Below are 18,558 nucleotides of genomic sequence, written 5' to 3'. Positions count from 1 at the left end.
AGCCTTCTTGACATGGTAGAAAATCCTCCGAAGGACTCACCTTTCTTGCCCCAACTAACATGAGACAGTCCCCCTTGTTCTGCAGGTGCTTCTTCGGCCAGGACCTCAGATTCAGGTCTTAGTTTGATCGTTTTTGGTAAGAGCCCCCTCTTTAGAGTTAGCCACACTCGCTTCCCTTAAGCCCCAGGGACCCTCCACTTAGGGACCGCCCTCCTCCTGCAGGCCCCCCACCCTCTCTTCTCAAGCCCTCACCTGATAAGAGAAACCCAAAATCCAAGGCAGATTTTAGACTCCAGACTAAGGGGCGATTCTGAGGCTCTGCCCTCAAGTGTTAAAAACAACCCATGTATTTGCTGCAGCAAGTGTGACAGTGCCATGCTTTGAAAGTCCTCATTTTATATTCCAAACATGAGTTTTAATTGCTCCTTTTGGGAGTCCTGATATCTCTCCATGGCGGTACCATCTCTCTGGGACCTTTGAGGGCAGGAAGAGCCCACGTTCCTTACTCAGAGCGGCCCCCACCTCCTCAGTGCTGGGCCCAGATGGGCTCCTCCACCGGCACTGACCTTGGAAGGTCACCCTGCCCCCTCCCGAAAGAGAGAGACTTCCAGGGCTCAAAATACCCAGGCTGGGGCACTTTGCACCTCAATCCTTCTGCAGGTCCTTTGGCTTCTCCCCACAGATTAGATACTGATCTATTTTAAATTAAAAGTGCTATTTGTCATCCTCCTCCTGTGCCTTTATTTGAAAGCTAGTAAACCTATGAGCAGTGTGAGAACAAACCTCAGACTCTTTAAGGGAGATGACCTCCAAGACATCTCGACAGCACCTGTGCAAAGCCCATCACTGACCTTCAGCCCGGATCTCTCCCTAGAATGCCACACTCATTTATCCAGCTGCTCCCCGGATGTCTCCACTCAAGCATCTGGCATTCGTCTCAAACCAACACAGCCAAGACAGAACTCTGGATTTTTTTCCGCCAAACTCGCTTCTCCCTCCATTTTTCCCATCTCAAACTTGAGACCACCCAGATGCTGAAGACGAAAACAGTCACGACTCTGTTTCACGCTCTCATCCAATCCATCAACAAGCCCATCGATGTTACTTCCAAAAACACCCTGATTCATCCCGTCTCTCTGAGCCCCCGTCATCTCTCTGGAGAACTGTAGTAGGTTCCTGAACCGCCTTCCTGCTTCTGCCCACAATCCCTTCTCCACGGCTTGTCACCAGCCCACCCCTTCTTGTCATTTAGATCTTCGCTCAAAAGCCAAGTCCCCCACTCAGGGAGTTCCCTGGTGGCCTAGTGGTTAGGATTCCAGGCTTTCACTGCCATGGCTTGGGTTCAATCCCTGGTCGGGGAACTGAGACCCCGCAAGCCGTGCGGTGTGGCTGAAGAAGAAAAAGATATGAACAAGTCCCCCACTCAAAGGGCCTCCCTGGAGTAACCCTCAGTTAAACCCACACCAGCCTGTTTTATTCTCGGCAAAGCAATGAGCCCTTGTTTATTGCCTGTCTCCTCTTCTAGAAGGGAAGTGGCATGGGATCAGGGGTCTAAGGGCCCAGGGCCCAGACCTAAGGGCCTGTGGAATGACCCGCTGCCTGAACATCTGCTGTGGCTCCTGAGCCACAGGCTGAGTGCCTGGCGGGGACCATCCATCAGCCTAGGCCGGGAGACACACCGAGTCTGGTGACTACAGATCTGAGTGAGTTTCTTGAGCAGCCTCCCCACTCCCAACACACACACTCACTGCAGCTCCTTAGAAGCTAATTCCATAAAAATGCCACACACATTACCAACCCCCTCAGGAATCTGGTTCAGTGGGGGGCCTTGACAGACCCCACCCCATTCTAAGGGCCTAAAATTCCCCTCCCACCCCACGAACCAGACAAGCATCCCTACTGGTCTTTGTTAAAGCCACCCTGCAGCCTTCTGACCCCCGGGGGGAGCGACCCCGGTGAGGGAGCAGGGCTGAGCCTGAGGGACCTGGCCACTGAGCAGGCAGCCATTCAAGGGCATGAAACCCAGCTCCACTAAGTAATTTCTGTGTGACCCCAAGAAAGTGTCCTAACCACTCTGTGCCTCATCTGTGAAACAGGACCCTGACACACCACAGGAGTTTTCATCAAGTGAAATTAGATAATGATTACATTCAAGAATGTGTATACGGCTTCCCTGGTGGCACAGTAGTTGAGAGTCCATCTGCCAGTGCAGGGGACATGGGTTCGAGCCCTGGTCCGGGAGGATCTCACATGCCGCGGAGCAACTAGGCCCGTGCGCCACAACTACTGGGCCTGCGCTCTAGAGCCCGCGAGCCACAACTACTGAGGCCAGCGCGCCTAGAGCCCGTTCTCTGCGGCGGAAGAAGCCACCGCAATGAGAGGCATGTGCACAGCAACGAGGAGTGGCCCCTGCTCGCTGCAACTAGAGAAAAGCCCACGCGCAGCAACGAAGACCCAACGCAGCCAAAAAATTAAAAACAATAATAATTAAATAAATAACTTTATTTTTTAAAAAAGAATGTGTATAATGTGATTAGCACAGGATCTGGCACTTTTAAGCACTAGATGAATGTGAATTATTATTTTCTTCTTATTAATAAAGCACACTGCAAAGGGACAGCCGGAATTCTGTGAGCAACCAAGGGCAGAGGGCAGGATGCTCAAAGCCTTTGTGTCCACATGCATCAAGAAGGTCAAAATATTTGGAACTGAACCCACTCTTTTGTTCTGCAATCCCCAGTGGAAAGGGCAGGGGGTGACACATCAGGACACAGAATTTCCTGAAGGACCTGAAGTTAGACTCTATCCACAGAAGAGTGAGCGATTCTGCCATGACAATGAGCAAGATGCCCCACTGCTCAGTGGTCCCTCCAGGCCTGCTTTTCCAAGGATTGGGCCAAGGAGGAGAATATGGACTTGGCCAGAAAAAGCTCCGGGAAATCTCTTTTTGAGATTGCAAATCCAATTGCTTCTTGCCTCAGAAGCAGGCAGGCCGCGTGCTGTGGGACTCGAGGGGGCTGTGACAGATGCCCTGGGAACACACCTGCACCCTCTCCTGGAGTCTCCCCAGCCTCTGTGTACTCCCGGGCCACGCTGCGGGGGCTCTCAGCAGGTTTCCTCCGCTCCTTGTCCTACAGCGCCACCCTCTGGCAGGTCTGAGTATGAGGCCAAGGAGGTGCCTGGCCCTTCCCTCCCTGCCTCCTTCCCTCCCCCAGCTGGGTCCTTCCCTCCTCATTAATTATTTGTGCCTCCACAAAGCCCCAGGTCCGATTCTGGTCTGATTCCGCCTTCGCCGGTATCCTGTCACACCGGCCAAACGCCTATCCTGGCTCACGCTGACCCTGGCTGGGGGGTCTCCCGGCACAGCTGGAGTCCCTGACTATCCTTCCTGACCCAGGGTAGAGTCCCCAAAGGTTCCAGCCTGCAGGGGCCTTAGGGACCATCTGCTAACCTCCCTCCACCACCATCGTCCCCACTCCACAGATGGAAAAGAGATGTCAAAGGTGGCCTGAGTTCACTCAATAAGCCGGCCCCAGGCCAGTGACTGGTCCACTGTGCATTCCAGGGCCTGTCCCTCCAAACCACTCCTCAATTAAAGATGGGAGGAAATGGGGGGGAGGGCTTAGCTTTCCATCCCAAGTCGTCCTAATCACGTGCCGACAAATGCCACGTGAGCATGGCTGTCGCCAGAGATACGGCCTTGAGCCCCTGTTTTCGTTCATTTCCCTGCTGGTTGGCATTTGGGAACATTCTACCTCCTGGTCGGGTTTCTTGGCCAAACCCCACCAGAGATTTAACCAAACAAAGGGGCCCATGTGTACTGTCCTCACGAACCACAAGGAGGCAGCTGGTCTGGACCCTCAGCCGGTCAGCTTGAAATTTTCACAAGTTCCCTTGGAGGTGGAGGAAGGCAGTGCCCGTGTTGCTGCGCACTTGGCAGGAGTGGGGGACAAGCGTGGGCCTGGGGTGCTGAGACGGAGCCTTTGGAAACAGGACTCACGAAGTTGGGAGGGGCTTGAGGACACGTCTAGTCCTTCCAGAGAAGACAGAGGGATGCAGTTACTTAGCAGCCAAACTAGGACTAGAGCAGAGACCTCTTGGCTGGTAGGTTTCATGCTGAACGCCCACTGACTTCAGTCTATTTCCAGTCTCTTTTTTCTTTTCTTTCTTTTTTTTTGGCCACAAGCCGGGATCTTAGTTCCCCGGCCAGAGATTGAAGCCAGGCCACGGCAGTGAAAGCACCGACTCCTAATCACTAAACAACCAGGGAACTCCCAATGTCCAGATTTTTAAACGAGAGCCCAAACCTCATCGGTTCTCTCACTGCCACACACTCCCACTCTGATGTAACCAGATAACTAACAATTTTCTCAGCCAGAAGGAGAGGGGGTTCTGGAGCCTGACATCATGCAGGATTTTTATCAGGGAAGGTAGCACTGAGCCAATGGTGATTGGTGTCTGATCTCTGCCTGGCAGGGGGCTTCTAGAAGCCAGAAGAGAAAGCAAGGCTCATAGGCCACAAATCCAAATCCAGTCCTGGGAGGTCCCTGGATCCAGTCAGAGATGGCTTGGCTTTTTGGCTCACTCATCCAAGCTCCCCAATTAGCAATGGTTTAGAACCACAGATTTGGGGGTCTAGAGCAAGCACACATGCATGACAGCAAGCAGACCAGAAGCTCAGGCGCCAATGTGGGTCTGCATGACAGTCACACAGGTCTGTGTTTCCAATCAAAAACATTCTCTTGCATTTACCCTTCTTGACCAAAACAGTCTTTCGGCTGCATTTCTTTTTACTTGGGAAACACTTTGATGCTTGAAATCATCATTAAAAGAAAAAAAAAAACTAGGTTGGCTTTTTATACAGGCTCCTAGAACTGAATGAAGGCAAATATAAACTTGAATTCACAAATGGGAAATAATCCCTGAAGGGGAATTTGGGTTGATGGACACTGCTGCACTCTGTGAGATCCATGCATGCAGGTCCATCCTGTCATACCCCCTGTGACATCACCAGCCTCTAGCACAGGGAACACTGTGCAGGACAGACTGCATGTTTACAGGGGAGGAAGGAAGGGAGGGAGGGAGGGAAGAATAGAGGAAAAGAAAGAATATCTTCTCTTTCTGGTTTCAGGAGCTCCATGGGGTTTTGAGCTAAACCAACAAAAATGACTGAGAACAGCGTGACCTTGAAACCCACAAACTGTCCAGATCCTTGTCTGGCCCATCTGTTTGCATTAGCACCCAAGCTTGGCCCGCATCAGCCAAATCCCTTGTCCCCTCCATGTCACAAACCGGTTTTGTAGGAAGGCCCAGAGCAAAGCGCAGGGTGGGGGGTGGGGGGGCCTGACTTCTCCAGTGGGGGCCCTAACCTGCCAGAGGAAAAGCTCTGGCTATTGTTCTCCGTAGTGGTGATTTGAAATGCATAATTGGTATTCTCCAGGACCCCAGCCAAGTGCAGAGACCTCCCAGTGACCATGTGAAGCGGGCGACATCACCCCCATCTTACAGCTGAAGAACACATGGCCCAGAAAGCGTCTGCTCAAGGTCACAGAGCAGGGCTGGGACTATGGTGAGGCAGACAAGGTCCTGGCCTAAAGTACAAACCTTTTGACTTTTTCCCCAAACTCAGTAACCAAGACAAACAATATTTTAATGTAATATTTTAAAATCAAAATTGAAAAATCCTTGATGAACAAAACAGCAACAGGTTCAATAGGGACTTGTATGACTCACCTCAATTGCCTCACCTTAGCCCCAGCCCTGGATTCTAGAGCCAGGAGTCGACTTCAAGCCTAGCAGATTCTGGAGTCCATATCCTCGGCCACCCCACTCCACCGGTGTTACACTGCCCCTGGCCCCAGCTACTCAGAACCGTGATGACAGCATTCAAGCTACAATCCTCCAGGAGCAGAGAAGAAGACCTCAGGATCATTCTCGAAAAGCTTTGAGCACATCTCCTCATGTGGCTCTGTCTGCTAAGCCAGTGAGCAAAACTGGCCAAAAGAAGGCCTTTTCCACGCTCAGGGCAGTGGGGTAAGAACGTTGCTAAGAACCATGGCTCAGCCATTGGCCCAGGCATCGATCCAAAGTCAAATCCAAGCCAAGAACCCCAGGTAGAGCAGAAGGACGTGGATTCTATAGGCAGAGGCCACATCATAGCGGGCATGGGCCTCTCCTATCCTTGCCTCTCACTACAAACCTCTGATGTTAATGTCTTTGGACCAAAGGAAAAGCTGAGGTCCAGGCAAGAGAGATGAGCTGCCCAGAGTGGAAGTGGGGCCAGAGCCCAGGCCTTCTGAGGGCCAGTCCGTGCAGCCGCTTCCCTGCCCTGGAGAAGAGCAAAGCTTCCTCCTTCGTTGCTGTCGCTCTGTGAATGCTTGGCTTGAGCCCTTCTAGGGCTCTGGGTCCATTGAGAGACTGAAGGTTTAAAAGCAAATTCAAAGGACTGGATGGGCAGGGGCTGGCATTGGAAGCTAGAGAACCCAAGAGAAGTGGGAGGCGGGGGAGGAGGTGTTCGAGCCCAGAACAGGGGTCTGGGTGCTGGTGTCCTGGGAGCCTGGTCCTGGACGTGACCTCATCTCACTCATTCCCTTTCCCTCCCCTGAGTCCTCCAAGCCTCTTCTCTCCCCGGGTGGAGGGGGGTGGGCAAGACCCCTAAGGTAGAGGGCTGGGGCTCAGCGGGGACAGAGGGGGAGAGAGGTCTGTCTCCTGCCGTGTCAATGGAGTTCTCAGAGGTTAAGTAACTTGCCATGGTTCACACCCTGCTGTGTTGAAACCTCTACCCCTCCAGGACCAACCGGACTCCTTTCTCAAAGGGAGGGGTGGGTCACCCACCCAGGATCCCTGGACGCTTAGTAAAAGGCCAATTCCTGGGCATCCTCCCAGCTAAACTAGAGCCCAGGTGAGTACACACACAGACCTCTCAGGCTGAGGTGCAAGAACCACCCCTGTGATGGAGAAAAGAGATAAAGGAGGAGGAACAATGGTGGAGTTGGAAACCCCCAAACAGGAATAAAACAACGTTAGCGAGAGAGGGCTGGGTCCAAATTCCAAATGGAATAAATGGCACAGCGTGTTTTACATCACACTATACTATGATAATTCAATACTAATGATAGTATACTAACAACCTGTTAAATATTCTCGGGCTCTAAGAAGCGCCGAGAAGCCGGCTAGGGCTGCAGGAGGTTGGGATTCTTGCCTTTTTTTTTTTTTTTTTTCCACCGTAGAAGGTTCCCTCCCCAGCCCTTACTCGTCCCCGCGCCAGCTCCGATACCCGCGCAGTGCCCTGCGCCGCCAGAGGCCTTGTTTTCGCTGGGCCCGGGATCCAAACCCCCGCCTAAGACCCCGAGGCCAGAAAAAGTCCGTGCTTCGACAGATGCAAGTCCGCCCAGGGCCGGGGCGGCTCGGAACGCCGGCGGGCAGAGCGGGACCAGACTTGCTTGCGGCTTAGCCCATTCCGCGGATCCTGGCCCCGGGGCGTCAGGATCTCTAACAGGCCCAGGATGACAGGCCCGTTGACCCAAGCCGGGGCCTTGGGGTCTGGGGGAGATGAGGTTCTTCCTGAGATGCGGGCGCAGGCCGGGAGCAGGGGTGGGGTGAGAGAGTGGAGAGGGGAGCGGAGTCTCCAGAGGCGCCCAGAGCAGAAACGAGGCCCAAGTTGCGGGCTGGCCGGGAAGGGCGAGGGCACCCCAGGGTCCTCGTGATTTACGCTCCCCTCCGCATCAGCCAAACGAAAATGAACGGACCTGCCGGCTCGGCCCCGCCACGGGAGGCGCCCACTGACGCGGCCGCCGGGCCAGGACGGGGGCCGCTCGCCCTCCCGCCTCCCCGACAGCTTGCAGCCGAGCCGGGCCCGCCGTCCCCGGGGAGCCGCCCGTCCTCGGCCCCAGCCCGGCGAGGCCGCTTCCAATCTGCCGGCAGGCTCAGGGGGAGAGGGCGGGGAGCCGGGCCGGAGGCCACCGCCGACCTCGCCCGAGGGAGAAGTTTGTGCTCCGCCCGGCTGTGCGGGGCTTCCCCGGGCCGGGGCTTGGGTTTGGGGGATTCGGGCGCCTCACTGTTCCGCTGAGATCTCAGAGCTGAGCCAGACGCGGGGCCGGGGTATTTTCTGGGGGCCCGTGGGGAGGGGGCCCGGAGCGCGCGGGCCGCCTGGAAAGGCCTGGGCTCCGGGCGCTGGGCGAGCGAAGGGCGCCTTGGGCCCACGGGGCCCGGCTGCAGGTGCGCAGGCTCGGCTCCCTCCGCCCTTTGACCGCAGACAAGGGTCGCCATCCCTGGGGCAGTGTCGAGAGGATCCAGGCCCCGGACGCGCTTCAGGTCTGCCCGCCGCCCTGCGCCCCGGCACCGGAGGCCGAACCCTGAAAGGCACAGAACTAGAGCATCGTGGAGGAGTCGGGGAGGGTGCAGGGAGAGTTATTCACAGTGAAAAGACCGTGTTTCCAGCGCTGCTTTGAAAATAAATCCTCGGGCGAGCTCCGGCTCCGTGCGAAATGAGAAGCCGTTTGCAGATGTCTACACTCGCGCTCAGAAGCTCTCCCGTGTTCCTGTTCAGAGGTACAAAAACACCCGATCCCGGGACACGCGCCACAGGAGAGGCTATCGGCTGGGTTGGGGTCCGTTGCGCTGTCTCCCTCGGGCCACGGGGATTTCTCAGGGTCCCCCTAACGTCCCAGACACGACATGCCCACGTTTTCCACCCTCGCCCCACAGCGAAGCCAGCGTTCTGGCTCCTTCTAGGTGCAGACACCGAGCTCCCCCCACCCCTGCCAGGTCCGCGGGGTCCAAAGAGGTCAGGGAGAGGGCTGCAAATTTTCCTGCACGAAAAACATGTGACCCCGACGGAAACGCCCTAAAACAACATAACAAATTCAACTATCTTCTTCTCCACACACACACAGGTCTTTTTCTGCTGGATTTACTCCCCTTCTGTTGCTGAAGGAAGAGAAAACGGCGGGGTGGAGGGGTGGGTGGAGGTAGAAAAGGGATCTTTGACAGCCTGGCGGACGAATGATTTGAATAACTGTAGGAAAGTGTCGGGGAAAACTTAAAAAACCTCACATTCCAACCCAACGGCAGCGGCAGCCGGGCTCTGGACCCCTCCCCGCCAGCCTGTACCCCCCTTGAGCTAATCACCCTCATTAGGAGCCTCATCACCGACCTAATGAAAGCAAACCGTGTGGAAATCGCCGGTAAACAGTTGGGCCAGTGCTGTAATTAATTCAGTGTCTCTTTTAATCAAACCGAAAGGAATCGGGCAGCGGCTTGCGGAGCCGTGACATCACCCCCAAAATCGGCCGGAGCCAATCAGCGTCATCACTCCGGGGACACGTGGGCGAGTCCCCTTTAAAAAAAAAAAAAAAAAACAACGAAAAAAAAAGAAACGAAAAAAAAAAAAACCCTAGCCCCAAAGTAAAAGTGACACAAGTTCATTTTTTAAAGGAAGGGGGGGAGGCGAAGGCGCGCGCGGAGGACGGGCTGCGAGCTGCAACCGCGGAGCCGGGAGGTGCTGTCCACGGTGCTGACGGGCCCCAGGAGCGGTGGGAGTGCGGAGAGAGGACCTCCCCGGCCAGGTGGGGAGCGTCATGCGCCGAGGGCCGCCGTCGCCGCTATCCGCGGTGCTGACGCCGCCAGGTGCGCTCCGTTCCCCCGGCTGGTAGCGCGGCTCGGGCCCGCTGCTATCCGCGGTGCTGACCCCGCTGCCCTCGGCCACCGCTCGCCTGGAGGAAGCGTGCAGTTTGGATTTTTAAAAAGCCCTTCTTTATTTAGATTCCAACGTCCTCGCATCTCTTCTGTGCCAAAGGGGAGCTCAGGCCGTCCGTCTCCCCCTTTGCTCTCCCCAACTTGGCGCACCCTCCCTCCCATTTCTCCCTGACACTCCCACCACCCCCCTCGGCTCGGCGGCTCCGCGCGATGCTGCAGAAGACGCGCTGAGCCCTTTTGGATCTAATGCGCAGAGGAGGTTGGCCCAGAGCTCCCGGGCTCCCCCAAGGCTGAACTCCATCCAAGGTGCCCGCAGGCTCCCTGCCCGCCTTCCCCATGCCAGCCCGCAGCTAGGGGCAGGGGCAGCGGCGGCTGGGGTTGGGGGGGTGGGGAGCTTTTGGGGAGGACAGGTCGCAGCTTGGCTATGGAAGGCTCCAATGGCTTTGGGATCGACTCCATTCTCTCCCACCGAGCGGGCAGCCCCGCCCTTCCCAAGGGGGACCCCTTGCTCGGGGACTGCCGCTCGCCCCTGGAGCTGAGTCCGCGCTCGGAGAGCAGCAGCGACTGCTCTTCACCAGCCTCGCCAGGAAGGGACTGTTTGGAGACGGGTGCCCCACGGCCTGGCGGGGCTTCGGGCCCAGGTTTGGACTCCCACCTGCAGCCTGGGCAGCTCTCAGCCCCAGCCCAGTCTCGCACCGTGACCTCCTCCTTTCTGATCAGGGACATCCTTGCTGACTGCAAACCACTCGCGGCCTGTGCACCCTACTCTAGCAGCGGGCAGCCAGCCGCTCCTGAGCCTGGGGGCCGTCTTGCGGCCAAGGCTGGGGAGGACTTTAGAGAAAAGCTGGACAAAAGTAGCAGCAACGCTTCATCGGACTCTGAATACAAAGGTAAGAAAATGGGAGTTGAAAACTTGCGGGGGGGGGAGATGCTATATTTGTGAACACTGGTACTGAAACAGGAGTGCACACACGTGGGGACATACACATATTCACTCGGAGCTGCCCCCAGGGCCCAGGCTCAGCAGTTGGTCTTGTCTGAGCCTTTCAGTCGGCCCTGTGCTTATGCTTTTGAGCAACAAAGAGTCCAGCGGAGAGAGTGAGGAGAGGGACGCTGTGTGCCCCAGGAGAGGTTCCCCAAAACGCACAAAGCAAACTTTCCAAACTTCGGTGGACTCTCCAACCCACTGGTGGGCAGAAGCAAGTTCCCATCAGGCCAGTGGCTCTCTGGGAAAAGACCTTGCAGAAGCAACGGAAGACCCAAAGGGTTCTGCTTGAACCCCCTTTTATGAGGGTGAAAACCTAGCAGGAAATTTCAGCTGGAATCCTGAGAACAGTCAGAATTTTCCACCCTTTAATTTGAATTTCTAGAGGGGGAGGGGAGTTGAGCTATCCCTCCCGTTGGCCCCGGTGTGATCTGGGCCCGGGGAATCATGCAAAAGAAACGCTCACTTCAAAGTAGAAACAGCAGCCAGGTGGCTTACCAGCACCGAGCGGGTTCAGAGGTCTTTTCGAGAGGGGAGGTCTCTGCACCCACCCAACTGTTCTCACCGGATTTGATTTTAAGTGCATTGAGCAATCAACTTCAGGTTCTGTCTGTGGGACCCAGAGATGGCCCGGCACCCAGCCTATCCTGGGGTTGCTTCCCCTTTACTTGCGTTTTCACCTCCATGAATCTTTACATTGTTGTTGTTTCCTTTCCATCCTGTCTTAACCAGGGAGCTGAGATCAGGATTAAGATGAAAGGGGAAAGGAAGAAGGAAGAAAGGAAAAAAGGAAGAGAAGAAGGAGAGAAAGAACTCCCTAATTTTGTTTCTCGCCCCCGCCCACTGCCTTGACTTTAGGTCTTCGGTGAGGCCAGAGGCGCAAAGTTCTTCCTTAGGAAGAAGTCAGGAGGCAGGAAGGGAAGGAGTGTCAGGACTTCAAGGGAGAGAGCCCTGTGTCCCCATCCAGCAGAAGATGAGGGGCGGACAGAGGCTGTTCAGAGCTCTTTCAGCCTTATAATTAATTCCCAGAACCCTTTCCGTGAGATAAAACTTCCCTATAAAGGCTACTTCTTTATTGTCTTGGGGGCCCTACACCTCCTGGTCTATACTCGCACTAAGTCTTCAGAAAAATTTTGGAAGGCTCATTTAACACTCTCTTCCCAACCGAGAATTCGTTTGTGGACACGCCCTGACCTCAGAACGAAACCCATTTGGGGCCCCACTCCACATCGCACTACCCCCGCTTCCCCACACAACTGGCGGAACGTCCACCAGCCTCACTGGGCCAGTCATGCCTAGAAGACGGGCAGCTTGGGCTAGAGCACCCAGGATGGAGGTCCAGAGGCATGTGGCCCAGCGACCCTTGCTCCTCCCCGCACGGCCTGTTTAGAGAGTCAAGGAAAACTTGCCCCGGAGAAAGACAGGTGCGGGGTGGGCAGGAGGGGTAAGCAAGGGAGGCAACGTAAATATATGTGTATAACGACGTATCTTATTCTTTATAATTCTCAGCCACAACACTCCAGTTTTATGTCTAGAGTAAGAGGCGAGACCACCCCCCACCCCCCACCAAGCCCTGCATGCTTGTGTCTGGTGCTGGTGCTGTGAAAGGGTTCGGCTCTTGTCTCCTTTTATTTTCTTGCCCGTAGGTGGGATTTTGAGGAGAGGTTTCGTTTAAGATAATTGGAATATCAATTTTCTTCTCTTGTCCCTGATGATATCTGATCAGGGAGGTGATGAGGGCCAGCTGTCCACATATGGCTTAAATAGGTTTGGCGCTGAGGGCAGAGGAAGGTCTCCCCCACGCCTAGGCGCCGCTGCCTTTGCACCACCAAAGCCGCGGGGTGAAGAGGGAGCAGAATATCCACCACCGAGACAGTGTCTGGAGCATTTCTCAAAGGTGGAAGCGACTTTTTCAGGACCCACGTCAGGAAATCTTGCCGAGAGACAGACACGTGGGGTTGGGCATCTAAGCGATTCCCCTGCCCATCTAACAAGCTAAGAGTCGTTTCCTCCAAAGAGGGCACGGAGGGAAGGTCAGTCCCATCCCGAGTTTCTGGTATCAAAGCTTCCTCGGCATAACGTTCAAAGAAGCTGGGCTTCTTGAAGTAAGGCGGTCTGCTGCGCGCGTAGTCTTTCTGCGAGAGCTGATATCCGTGGAGAAATGAAACCGGCGCTTTGCTCCCAGCAGGGTCAGTGGGCCTCGAACTCTGAGGCATTGAGATCTGGGCTGAGCCTGTTTTGGAGGCTGAGGCTGGACAGCGGCGAGTGCATATCTGAAGGCTCCAGCCTGTGCCGGAGAGGGATTAGAGAAAAAGCCCAAACTCAACCCTCACCCCACCCACGACCTGGGAGCTCAGCCCCGAGAAATGGGGGATTTTCCAAAATAGTCAGTCCAGACAATCAGGTCAAAAAGTAAGGTTTCCACAATATCAAGTTTGAGGTTTGGAAAATTGTTTCCTTGAACTTGTTTAAACTTTGCCTGCCTGGCATAATAGACAGAACTCAAGTCCCCCCCCACCTTCCCCGCCTCCAACATCCCAACACATCCCCAGCTCCTGAGGCAGCCGTGCCCCAACGTGGCCTGAGCCTAGGAGGGCAGGGAGAGGCCTGCGCACTGGCCTGGACGAGGCAGGAGGCAGGCATGGGCCCCAGTTTCTCACAAGCCCAGCGAGCATTCTACCGGCTCACCCGCCTGGGTGCACCCGGCGCCCGGCACCCTCCCGGCCTCCAACCGCTGCCCTTCCGGTTGAAAAGTCTTGCTCCCTAGTGGCTCAATTAACCGGATTATTGTTTCCTACAGAGAGAAATCAACTCACGTTCAGCTGAACCCTGCCACTGCAAACGCCATGCTCAATGAAACTCAGCATAAAGGAAAAATATAGAGAGGAAAAGAGGAAGGGAAGCCCCAAACCCCACTGCCAATTTTGGGGAGGTGGTCTCTGGTCGTATCGTTGCTTTAGGGGGAGAAGGAGGGAGGTCAGTGAGCTTGTTTGATCAAGTGTGCATTTGCGGTGCCGTCAACCCCAAAGGAAAGTGTTGGGAAAGAAAGAAACCACGTTGTTCGGTCCCATCCTTGCAACGCAGGAGCAGGGACCCTGCTGGGGTGCCCTGACCGACGCGGGGTGGGGGAAACACAAGACAGCCACGGTAGGCAGCGTATTGACAAGGAAACACAGACCTCCGCGATGTGAGCAGCCGAAGGGCAAACGTGTGGCTTATTTTTCCAAGCGCTTCGTGCTTCCAGATCTGGGTGCCCCGGCGATTCGCCTTCCGTGCTGTGCGCTGTTTGTAGTTGAAGAAACGGGGGCACCATCTCTATAGGTTCACCCCCGTGCAGGGGCCAGGCGAGATGTGGATGTAATTATTTGTTCTTCAGGGCCACGGTCCGCTCCAGGGTGAACGGGTTTTTGTCCCTCCACGAGGGTTTTTCTCCCCCAGACTCCAGCCCTCAGCTTCCTCCCTTCCTGGCCTGGATGCAGCCAGAGAATCGGGGCACAGTCCCGCACCCCTGAGCACGCATCCGCGCAGCCCACCGGTTTGGAAGCCCTGGGACCCCTCCCCTCCTCTCCCCTCCCCCGTCAGGTCCACTTGGTGGATCCCGTTAATCCCTCCAGGGAGAGCCGGCGCGATGCGGGAGCGGGGTTGAGTTCTCTCTCGGCTTTGGGTTACTTCTCCCCGGAGGTGTCAGTCTTCCTCGGTCTGGGGGCTGGGAGATCCCAGCTCTGAGCTGCTCTGCCGCGGCTCCATGGGACCGGGACCGGGAGCCACATTTACACGACCGACTGTGACGGGCCGCAGGCTGGGGCGGCAAGGCGGCGAGGCCGGGCCCTGACGCGCGGCTGTGTCTCCACAGTGAAGGAGGAAGGCGACCGGGAGATCTCCAGCTCGAGGGACAGTCCCCCGGTGCGCCTGAAAAAGCCACGCAAGGCACGCACGGCCTTCACCGACCATCAGCTGGCGCAGCTGGAGCGCAGCTTTGAGCGGCAGAAGTACCTGAGCGTGCAGGACCGCATGGAGCTCGCAGCCTCTCTCAACCTCACCGACACGCAGGTCAAGACCTGGTACCAGAACCGCAGGTGAGGCCCGGCTGCGCGGGACAGGGTGGAAAGGGCCCCCTCCGCTCTCCTCCCTGTCCCTCCAGGGGACCCACCAGTACATGATCTGATGTGCCGAGGGAGGCCCCTGAGCTTTCCCCGTTCTGTAAAACTGGGGAAACTGAGGACTCAGAGAGCGGAGGCCTTGCCCGAAGTCCACGGTGAGGGAGAGAGACAGGACTAGAGTCGATCAGGTGGACAGACAGACATGTGGGCCACTGGAGGTCCAAGCCTTCCCACCCTAGCCACGTCCTACCACCCCCATCCAGCCCGGGCAGCTGCTGGGGGGCAGGGGGTGGCTCTGAGCTCTCCCGGGGGGATTCTTCTGGCCTCCTCAGCCTTTCTAGCCATGAAACGCAAGGAGGGAAGGGGCCCAGCCCTAGCTTCTTGGGGGCTGGGGATCCGGGAAATTGGTGTTGGGCACGGGTCTTGAACCTGCTATTTCCTAATCTCCCTCCCCAACACATTCACAGGATGAAGAGAAACACAAACAGGTACAAAACACACACATACAGCCACACACTCAACCCACAGTCACACACTCACATCGACGCAACTCAGTAATACAAACACACATACACCACAGTCACCCACACACGCTTAGCGGAGGCCGGAACGGTGCTTTCCATAAACAAGCCTCAGAACACGCTGCCCCATTAATAATAAATACCTGATTACTGCTCCGGGCATCAATAATTAAGGCCCGTTACAGTAATTACACAATTATGATGATGCTGAATAATTCAGGCAGGGAAACGGGGCTGGTGTGTCTGAGTCCGACTCAGTGGGACCGCCTCGCCGGCCAGGTGCGCCCAGGAGTCCGGCCGCAGCCCTGGCAGCCAGTGTGGCCTCGGCTTTCTTGCCTTCCCCCAACCCCAGCCGACCCTCTGCTGGTAGCCTCCCGGCTTCGGGACCAGACAGACTGCAGGGCTCGCCCGAAGCCTCGGATCTGCTTGCGGATTGCCGCGGACGCGGCCGCCCGGCGGAGAGAGCGTGCGCACATCCTCTCCCGTCGCCGTCTCTGGCCCGCGAGCTTCCGCAGAGGCGCCGCCAACTGGGGTACCGCGGCTGTGCTGGCCTCCGCCGGGCCGGCTGTGCCGCTGGGAGGATCAACTGAGTCCCCTCCAACGGCTAGCGAACCGACCCCCGCGCCCCCGCCGTCCTGTCCAGGGCGATCTCGCCTTCCTCAGGCCTCCCCAGGAGCATCCACACCCCGCTCCAAGCGCCCAGTCTGCGATCCCCTGAGCAGAGTGTGGCGAGGTCAGACCCCGGGCTTTGGGGTAAGACAGCCTAGCTTAGAACCCGGGGTCTCCTCTTCCTAGGCCATCTTGAAAACTGGCCCTCGCCTCAGTTTTCTTATCTGTAAGTGGGGTTAATAGCCATGGAAGGCCGGTGGAAGATTAAAGGAGTCGATGCATGTAACCCGCTAGACGGTGCCTGGCAGCCCGTTATTTATTAACGAATTATAGTGTGACCCTTTTGGTGTCCCTGCAGGCGCTCTGGGGCAAGCACTCGTGAGGGGAAGGGGTCTCCGGGCGCCACAGTTCTGACCCCGCCTTACGCGTTTACTTCGGTCCCTAGGACTAAATGGAAGCGACAGACAGCCGTCGGGTTGGAGCTGCTGGCGGAGGCAGGCAATTACTCAGCGCTCCAGCGGATGTTCCCGTCGCCTTATTTCTACCCGCAGAGTCTAGTTTCCAACCTGGATCCCGGCGCCGCGCTGTATCTGTACCGCGGGCCCAGCGCGCCGCCGCCCGCCCTGCAGAGACCTCTGGTGCCCCGCATCCTCATCCACGGACTCCAGGGCGCCAGCGAGCCGCCCCCGCCGCTGCCCCCGCTGGCCGGCGTCCTCCCGCGGGCCGCGCAGCCTCGGTGAAGCGCCCGCCCGCCGGCCCGCGGCGCACCCGGCCCACGCTCCGGGGCTCCGCGCTGGCCCCTTCCGCCTGCCTCTGGGAGGGCGCGGGGTTTCAACGCCCCTTCCCAGGGGCCCCGGGTCCGGCCCTCCCTGGCGTCCAGCCCAGTGTCCCCAGAAGGGCCAAATGCCAAGTCTTCTGAGTCCCGGACCCCCGGACTGAGTCTCCCTAACCGTCCTCGGCGTCCTCACTCCCGGCCACTCCATCAGGGAGCCACTTCCACCGCCGGGGGTACATACATCCTCACGCCCCGCCCCCGTCACTCCCCACCCGCGCCCCCTTGCCCCTCCCCGGGGCAGGTGGGCGACCCCCATGCTGCCCTTTCCCACTCCCCCTCCACGCCCCAGCAGTACACCAAGCCCTCTCCCCGCAGCCCTGACACGCGGAGGGGAAGGGCAGTGTGGAGCCTCCCCCCGCCCCTCCCCCCAGCTCCAGGGCCGACGGCAGAGCTGTACATACCGTGTGCAAAGTGTATATGAAGTTATTTATTCGTGACCCATGAGCCCGTGACTGTGTCCGTGAATCAGTGAGTTTGTGGCCTGTGCCCACCCTCCTCCCAGGCGGGGCAGGAAGGGGTCAGGGGACTTGCCCACCTACCCCGACCCCCAGTCCCCATCTCCAGCCTCCGTCCGGGGGGCAGCCAGGCCCCTCGGGTTCTCTCTCTTTTTTAAATGTCGAAATAAACTTCTTACAAATGACCAGGCGCCTGTCCGCGCTCCGTCGGTGGGTCCGCGCTCCGCCCTTCTTCCCCATCCCTCCTTGAGATTCACTGTCCCCTTCTGGGACTCGGGCTCCTTCCACCCTCAGTAAGGAAGTATTTTCGTCTCCCTCTCTTCCTTGGTGCTGTGATCGTGGGCAGGGGTCTCCCCTCCTCCCTGGCCTCAGTCTTCCCATCTCTACGGTGAGGTGAGCACGCCGCTCCCCACCTGCCCCTGCCTCTCCATCTGGTCGCTGGACTCTCAGCCGCTCCCGGGGGCCGGGGTGGGGGTCAGCGCCCGGGCTGGCTGGGCTGCGGGCCGGGCTGCGGTGCCCTCGCTGAGCCGGCTCATCTGGCCACGACAAGGGCGCCGGCAGCTGGTGACCGGCCCGCCGGCCGCGGGGGCGACAGATGGGCTCCGAGGCTACTCCCCGCCCCCGCCCCCGCCGTCCGTCCCGCGCCCCGGCCGCTCGCGCTAGGCCCCCCGCACCGGGTAGGACCCGACGAGCCTTCGCTGGGAACCTGACGCCGCACCGGGTAACCCCCGACTCCCGCATCTTCTCGCTCCCCACTTCACGCGGGGACTGTGCTGGGGATGCGACCCAGAGGGAAGCCAGATCCCAGCGTCTGACGCCGGGCCCCAGCCTGCGACTCCAAGGGTCTCAGGAGAGGGCTTTAAGTTGTGAGCCAGACTCCAGACCTCCGGTTCACGTTCAGAGGGCCAAGGTCACCTCCACAGGCAGTTCCTCTCTGGGGAGGTGGGCTCAGGTGCTCCCCCGCCCACACACCACCTGCAGCTCAGACTCCCAGGATCCGCCCAGGGCTGGGAAGTTTGGGGCCCGGCACGCCGAGCTCTCCCCAGTTTTGCGGCAGGATTGCTCTCAGAGAGGACTGCCTGGCCAGGAGGGGTGGGGTTCTGCTTAAACGCTGACCGTCCCCCCCCCCCCCACCCCGCGCCGGACCCTGCTACTGTTTCCTCCCCACCACCCAACACCCTCACACCACCGCTTTTCTTTCCCGGGATGGTGAGGGTATTATTCTAATTTTGCAAAATGCACAGCAGCTAATTAAGTCAAGGAGCCCCTTGGCTTTCAAGTCCTTTTGCATGTGAATGGGGGTTGGTAAATCCCCAGCTCTGGCTGGGGTGGGGGGTGACGGGGGACCGTCCCCAAC

At 57.7% G+C, this 18,558-nt stretch overlaps 1 protein-coding gene across 1 annotated transcript; it reads left to right on the top strand.

Moving 5' to 3' along the window:
- Positions 1 to 10,120: 10,120 nt before the first annotated feature.
- BARHL1 (BarH like homeobox 1) lies at positions 10,121 to 16,651 on the top strand. Its single transcript, XM_060102117.1, has 3 exons — positions 10,121 to 10,586; positions 14,535 to 14,757; positions 16,357 to 16,651. The coding sequence occupies exons 1-3, from the start codon at positions 10,121 to 10,123 to the stop codon at positions 16,649 to 16,651; spliced, it is 984 nt and encodes a 327-aa protein (XP_059958100.1).
- Positions 16,652 to 18,558: the final 1,907 nt, after the last annotated feature.

The sequence above is a fragment of the Mesoplodon densirostris genome, chromosome 6, assembly GCF_025265405.1.
Source record: "Mesoplodon densirostris isolate mMesDen1 chromosome 6, mMesDen1 primary haplotype, whole genome shotgun sequence".
NCBI classification, from domain to species: domain Eukaryota; kingdom Metazoa; phylum Chordata; class Mammalia; order Artiodactyla; family Ziphiidae; genus Mesoplodon; species Mesoplodon densirostris.
Note: the sequence above shows the minus strand (reverse complement) of the source record. Positions and strands in the feature narration are given on the sequence as shown.